This window comes from Ostrea edulis, chromosome 5 (genome assembly GCF_947568905.1).
Source record: "Ostrea edulis chromosome 5, xbOstEdul1.1, whole genome shotgun sequence".
Taxonomy (NCBI): Eukaryota; Metazoa; Mollusca; class Bivalvia; order Ostreida; family Ostreidae; genus Ostrea; species Ostrea edulis.
In genome coordinates, this window is record NC_079168.1 from 13504090 (window position 1) to 13511589 (window position 7500).

Here is a 7500-nt window from a genome sequence, read left to right on the forward strand (position 1 = left end):
TCTTGAACTTATGTGACATTAGACTCCTTATATGGAAAACTGCCATAGAAACTCAACAGTTTTAATACGAATGTCAGAGTTCAAAACATACGGAGCGCTACTCTAGGCCACCCACTCCCGGCGATGTGGAATCACTCCGCGCGAACCTCGTCACACCGACGTCTCACCATCTCCTCTCTTTAGAATACGTTTATATTTACGATCCAACACATGTTAAAGGTTGTGTGTGGACGACTCTGGTTATTATGAGGACGACCTAATCAAAAGTGTTTCGGTAGTGTGTTGTTGGGAAACAGTATTGGCCATCTGGAGTCAACATTGCAGATGACATCGGTTTTGCTATAAAAGTTTTATATTTTTCCGCATCTGGAGGATAACCTTTGATACACAGCACTATACACTCGAACTCGTGCATGTAAATATTTTTCTATATGATGGCATTAAACCCGACACCTCCAAATGCTGTCAACACGTGGCCAAGAGACCCCGTGGAGGACATTGGTGCAACCACCCCAACGGCAGTGGCACCACCAAGTGCCCCTCCCCCACAACCGACCCCCACGGCTGTCACCCCGACCCAGGGGCAACCGGCACCCACCACGGTCATTGCTGCCCAGCCCACCACCAATGGAACCCCTAACGGTGTAGGTTCACCCGACAATAAACAACAAATTATAGAATGTGTCGTGTGTGGGGACAAAAGTTCCGGGAAACACTACGGACAGTTTACATGTGAAGGGTGCAAAAGTTTCTTCAAACGTTCCGTGAGACGAAATTTAACATACACGTGCCGTGGAAGTCGACAGTGTCCTATTGACCAGCATCATCGAAATCAGTGTCAATACTGCCGACTCAAAAAATGTCTTAAAATGGGGATGCGGAGAGAAGGTATGTTTGAAACACGTACGTAATAACACTTTTAATCTCAATTTGTTGAAGGTTTTGTGAACTACCACTTCCATATACTCCTGATTAATCGAAGTACAAATTATAATGATATTCATAAAATAAGACAAAGCCGGTAGACTCATTATTTTTCATTATTTAGAACGTGTTTTGTGATGAGTCTTCCAGAAATAGTTCTGTACGTATACAATTCAGAGTGGGAATACAGTAATTTGTGTACTATGAATAATTCACACAGATGACTTGTAATTTTAACCCCTATCATAGTCTAGTGTTTAACGGTCTTCCGATAATCGTTAAAATGATATTTCCCTAAGAGTGGGGAGTATTTTGGTTTTCCTGTCTAAAACGAAAATTGAAGTTTGAAACGGATGTGCATCTCCACACGTTTTTCAAAATACCACATGGATAAAAAAATTCCCGGAATATGTTGTTACGGAGTTGGACAGGAAATGTCTGTGAACTTCACCGTTTAAACTTGTTGACATGCCTGCAAAATTGTTATCCTCTTCAGATATTTTTGGAATTAGTTTCTAAAGTACAATTGTTTCCATTTGATTTTATAAATACAAGAATATTAAGAACACGGCACCTTGAAATAATGTACTTTAATGTTCACTGTAAATTAAAAATTAATTGCAACCGAAATCACGTGAAAAATATCTGAATGAAAACAAGAAAACACTGTAGAATTAGTCAAAATTATTATATTCTAAATTATTGCATTTATTGCCTTTCGAATTCATTCAGAATTGGGACTTCAAACAGCAAAATACACAAAACAAAATAAATGAAGAAAAGACAAAAATTATTTGTTTTTACTTGATAATTTATGAACGCGATCTTGTAATTAAGTATAGTAACTTTACATGATACTATATCAAATTACAGGTAGGCATCGTTTCATTAAAAACATGTACATAATCAATTATAACAGTGACGGGGATTATGAAATATTCATATTGTATTGAGGAGCTAATGGATATCTACAAGTGTTTAAAATTGAAATCAAACTGACAAATTAATGTTTCTTTGGAAGTTGACAGAGGTAGACTTTGACACAGAAGAAGGCTTGGTAACGAGGAAGTTCTCAGTTACATGTAAAGACCCTCTAGACAGAACAAAATATGGAAAATCACTCAGCAAAATTAATGATCCGCCTCAAAATTTTAAAGGCCAATGAATGAGTAACCTGAGTTGGACAATTTCCCTGGTTTCCCGTTAATAAGGTTATCGCTGTATACAACCATTAAATAATAAAATTCATACTTTAATATTGATCCTTCTTGGTGCTAAGACAGTTACGAAACACAAAAAGCTTGATATAACTGTAATAGTTAACAGATTGTACATGAAATAGAGGAAGCTCGAGGGAGCGATTTGGACTGGTGTAAGTCATATATTTAGATCTATATATCGCCAAGTCAGAAAGCCGTGACACGACGACCTTTTTAAAAGTTAACCACGACCCAGACATGTAAGCAGACTATCGCAGGTGTCGCTTTGCGCATAGCTGTGCAACACCGAACTGACAAAGGGATTTATCATGGGTACAAAAAGTTGGCAGTGAACTCAACAAAGATATAAACTTGCATTTAAAAAACACGAATGAAAAGGGCAGGAGCGCGGGAGAAAAATATCGGCATAGCACATGCATGCACTATATCGAGAGTGTGCACCTTGAAGATATTTGAACATATGCAGATTTAAGGAACCGTATTTTTTTCTCCTTTCATTTCAAGTAGGTTTTGGGTAATAACATAACATGAAAATCTTTATTACTTCATGCACAAATGTGAGACCTTTGTACACGAGTAATTAGTTTCTTTTGCTGAATGGCTGATTGTAATTAACATGAAAAAAGAGAGAGAGAAAAAAAAAACCCAAACCAAAGAAATATTTGGATTACATAACACATGTATGTTACAGAAGTGGTCCGTCTTTTTACACTGTCATTAAGGGAGGACTTGTAAATGCATCTTTTTACCCTTTTCCACATCCCGCTTTAGAAGGTGTCCTAGCATGAAATCAATTACCGCAACTTAATTCTCCATTGACTGCAAGAAGTCTTCACTTGCCCTTTGTTTAACAGTCCGGCTTAAGATGTTTCCTTCGCATCCCTTGGTGCCTGTGTTTGGTTATATGATACTCGCACTTTTTTTTCAAAATGTGTTTTATGAGCATTATTACGTCGTTCTTGCAATCTTTTCCACAGAAATTTCCCTTTGATGCTAGAATGGAAGCAGAAAGGGGATAATAGATTTTGTGTTTGTAATAGATTGTGTAAGACGAGTAATGGCTGTGATGTGCTCTGCCCATGGGTTCATCGTTTATCTACACATCTATATATTTATATATATAAACACGTGTGTTAAAAGTGCAAGCAGTGTAACTGTAGTTCATTGCAATTATGTAATGGATCAACTGACAGACTCGATAGACATGTCTTTCACATATTTCCTCTTTAGTTTCTTTCTGTTAGCATTTTATGTGATGTTGAGAATGACTTTCAGCGACCAATTAACGTACAAAATCTGTGTTATTATCTGTAACCCATAGTGAAAATTATACTTTCATGAATAACTTTAAGAATTTCCTTATGTCCTGTCTGCTTGTCGTTATGCGGTTCTTGTGGTTAATCAAATCTATCAGTGAACAAAACACAAGGGGGACTGGATATGTGAACAGTCAGCCTCTTTAATCATGCTGAATTAATCCATTAGCATCGGGTGCATTGATGTATGGGGGTGGTTCATGATTTCATGATTTCTATCAAATAATCTAATTGTCTGATTTTTCTCTCTCTTATATCGTTTCAGCTGTACAAAGAGGGCGAGTGCCACCAACGCAGCATCCCTTCCCTGGGCAAGTTACCTGGGCAAATGGGGACCCATTAAATGGCCACACATACCTTTCTAGTTTTATTTCCATGTTACTTAGAGCCGAACCATATCCCACATCACGTTATGGACAATGTATGCAACCGAACAACATTATGGGCATCGAAAATATATGTGAACTAGCAGCAAGACTGTTGTTTAGCGCTGTGGAATGGGCTAGGAATATTCCCTTTTTCCCGGAATTGCAAATCACAGACCAAGTTGCATTGCTTCGACTGAGTTGGAGCGAGCTCTTTGTTTTGAATGCGGCCCAGTGCTCGATGCCACTCCATGTGGCCCCTCTTCTAGCGGCGGCTGGTCTTCATGCTAGCCCAATGGCTGCTGATCGCGTAGTAGCTTTCATGGACCACATTAGGATATTTCAGGAACAAGTCGAGAAACTGAAGACTCTTCACGTGGACTCTGCCGAATACAGCTGTCTGAAAGCCATTGTTTTATTTAGCTCAGGTTCGTGTTTAAAGCATTTTATTTTCATGATTGTGCAAGTTTACGGTGTTGCATATAATCAAATCCGGTTTGAGATTTGTACGTGTTAAAAGACTGTTTGGGAAAAAACATGCTAAAGTAATAAACTAAAAACACATATAGGGTGTAAATAATTATTGTTATTCAGCCTCCCATACAATAAGACTGGAGTTTGCCGTGTTTCATGCAGACATTAGCAAATAGTTCGTATTTGATATTGATCAGAAAAGGTTTTACTCATAATGAATTATGTTTAAATAAATATACGAATGAAATATCTCATAACTCCCTCAGGTTTTTAACCCTGTAAATTGATTTTGTAGTGAAAATATTACATAATTATGTTATTATTTACTTTTCAACGCTGTATTGAACGTACCATCATGCAATCTTTCATTAACTAGAAATGCTAGGCTAGCGAAAAAAGGGTATTGGTTCGATGAAAGCAAAATAATTCTCTTCTATATCAAATAAGAATTGTCACAGAGAGTAGAATATCATATTTGATTTTACAGATAGAAAACCTGAACCGGTTCCGTCCCAAAGGCCCACGGTGAACGGATACAGTAAGTATTAGTACTCTAGCCAGACTCTCTCGTTTATAATCTGTTTTTAAAAAGTCTCCTATGAGAATGTGGATTAAGTTTTTAATAGTGCAAAATTCACTTCCTCTTCTTCAAAACTAGTATTAAAAATTTCCTAACGAAGCGTGTCGTTATAAAAATAAAAGTAAACGGGAAAACTGATATTTCGATTCCGGTGATGATCATTAAGTCGTCCCTTTTTATACCCCGTGTTGTTTTCCAAACCATATCTGCTGCATAAGACCAAAAAAAAAAACAAAAAAAAAAAAACGTCTGCCAAATTATCGACTACTGTGATTTGACCCGATCTGCCCTTAGTATACAAGTTTCTTGCAGGTTGTTATGAAGTTATTAATAATTTGATATTAAAAAAATCCTTGGGTCTCTGTGACGGAACTGGGATCTCTGTCCTTGATGATGTCATACTGTATACACAGTCTCCTTAATTTTTTTTTCACCTTCTGATTTTGTTTTGAAAGAAATTTCCTAGCTTAATAAAAGTAAGAAAATAAAATGCATTTTGTGGTTTACTGTTTAAATAATGTAAAATATGGTCATTGAGAATGAAATATTACTGATAATCGTATCTAAGATCTTTGGACAGTTTTACTGTAGAATAATTAGATTGCTAGTTACATAGATTGCATCGTACATTCACCTCTAAATGGCCAAGGAAAAAAAAAAAATAAATGCATAGAGAACAATCAATCAAATCGTTGGTGCTTGCAATGTAAAGATTGTACGATTTGAGCAAATGTTTTTGATCCCTGTTATACTGTCCTATTGCTGGCTCGGTGTGACCCAGGACGAAACATGGCGACATATTTTTTTGAACTTAGATATATTGAGGATATAATAGAGGCCACTACAAAAGGTCGGGTTATCATTAAATCACGCGTTTGAAAAAGAACTGATATCTAAAGCAGCAAAGAAATAATGGACCTGTTTTGTTACATGTAACCACTTCATAGGTTATAGTCTACACAATTTACATGAAAGGTGTTTTTCTTTTAATTCATTCTACATACAGCAGATTATAAAAACTATAAATGGCAAACACAATACGTTTAATATTTATAGACAAAAACTTTCATTTATCTATGAATCGGATATTTTTCACGAATCGTTTACATACAAAATGTATAAAATATATATACAGCGCCACACAAAAAATGTGAAAACTGATGAAAAGTGATGCCAGACAGCGAGGAATATTAATTTATCTCGGACGGATTTATAAACAAGTGCCACAGACCAGTCAGGGGTCACACATGTGACGAAACACAAAGTGATACATCCTGTACAAACCTTAGAGTTTGTCTTTGTCCGGTACTGTTCAAGAATCAGTCTCATCTTGATTGGGTTTTTTTAATTTGTCCCATTTCCTTATATTTTCTTTTCTTTATTTATTTCTGTTAATCTTCGAAACCGACTTTTATAACAATAGGTAAAAACACCATTGTAATGTTAAGATTTTTATGAAAATTTTTTCATTGAATGATATATGTATTTTTCGTCCAGCTCGACTCTGGTAGTGATTAAATATATAAAAAAAATTATCGTAATGAACGAAAGAGGACATCTGTAATAATCTCATTGGCAATCAAATGTTCAATAGCTTCCAACATGATTTCTCATATTCATGAGTTGTTCAAAATCGTCTTAATTCACAAGATTGCAAATTTTCCCACGATATCCCCAGCCTATCAAGTGCATCTTCTTGTCGACTTGACCGTCAATGGTCAATTACTTTTGTAGCTTTTCTGTATTTTTCACAAATGGCTTGAGTGATGAACACAGCTCTGAGGTTTGCAGCGAGATAATGGCATGCATTTAATTTTTGGTGGGTATTTAAGGTTCACGCGGTCGATGCACCGCTTTCAATCTTGTATATAAATTTTTATCGGGTAAGCATAGACAAAACAATTATTACTTGAATTTTATTTCATTTTTTTTAATTTTGATATCATCAAACGAGAGGGGTAATTAAGTGGTATACCTTAACGAGAAGTAGCTTGGAATTGAATCATCCCCAACATCTGTCTTTTTTCTAGTTTCCTTTGGCAATTTCAAGATTTTTGTGTGAAATGTCATAAAGGGTTACATATATAAATGAGAAACAATAAAAGATTAATTAACACTTGTCATGAATTTGATTAAGTAGGAGAAATGAATTCGCATTTTAACCTCGATTCAACCTTGCATGGAAAAGCCCCATAGATCACGTCTCCTGCCGGCTAGCAGTTTTTGTGTGTATTATAAATATGTCAGCAAACGGAGAGATACAGGACACTCCATGAAAAAAATCTAACTTAATAAAAGTAAACTTATTTGATGATAGATCTAACGTCCCGCCTGACCTTTTACATTAAAGGGGTATTTAATGTAGATTGTTTGACACTGTAAGAGTTTGTATCAGAATCGTAAATCATCAAACAAACGCAAATGATTGAGTATAACAAAGGGGTAGGTGTCTCAAACCTTTCTTAAGAAATGATCTGACCTTGTTTTAGTTAAATGCAAATGATATTTGGTTTTCTTTGATTTGTTATATAACGTTTTGTCAAGTGAAATGACACCATTAGCAATCTTTGTGACAAGTAAAAATGACCTCCAAAGTATTAAGACCCCGATATGTTATCTGT

The 7500-nt window shown here is 35.9% G+C and overlaps 1 protein-coding gene across 2 annotated transcripts in view; it reads left to right on the forward strand.

Annotated features, from left to right (window-relative positions):
• Positions 1-7500, forward strand: part of LOC125649347 (nuclear receptor subfamily 2 group F member 1-A-like) — a 14841-nt gene that overhangs the window by 377 nt on the left and 6964 nt on the right. The window contains exons 1-3 of one of the 2 annotated variants that reach the window (XM_048876819.2): positions 1-888; positions 3726-4253; positions 4787-4837. The exon at positions 1-888 is cut by the window's left edge and continues 377 nt beyond it. In XM_048876819.2, the coding sequence (XP_048732776.1) occupies positions 432-888; positions 3726-4253; positions 4787-4837 (1036 nt within the window). In that variant the 5' untranslated portion in view covers positions 1-431. Of the gene's footprint in view, positions 904-3725; positions 4254-4786; positions 4838-7500 lie in introns of both variants that reach the window. The other variant, XM_048876818.2, reaches the window with a different exon arrangement.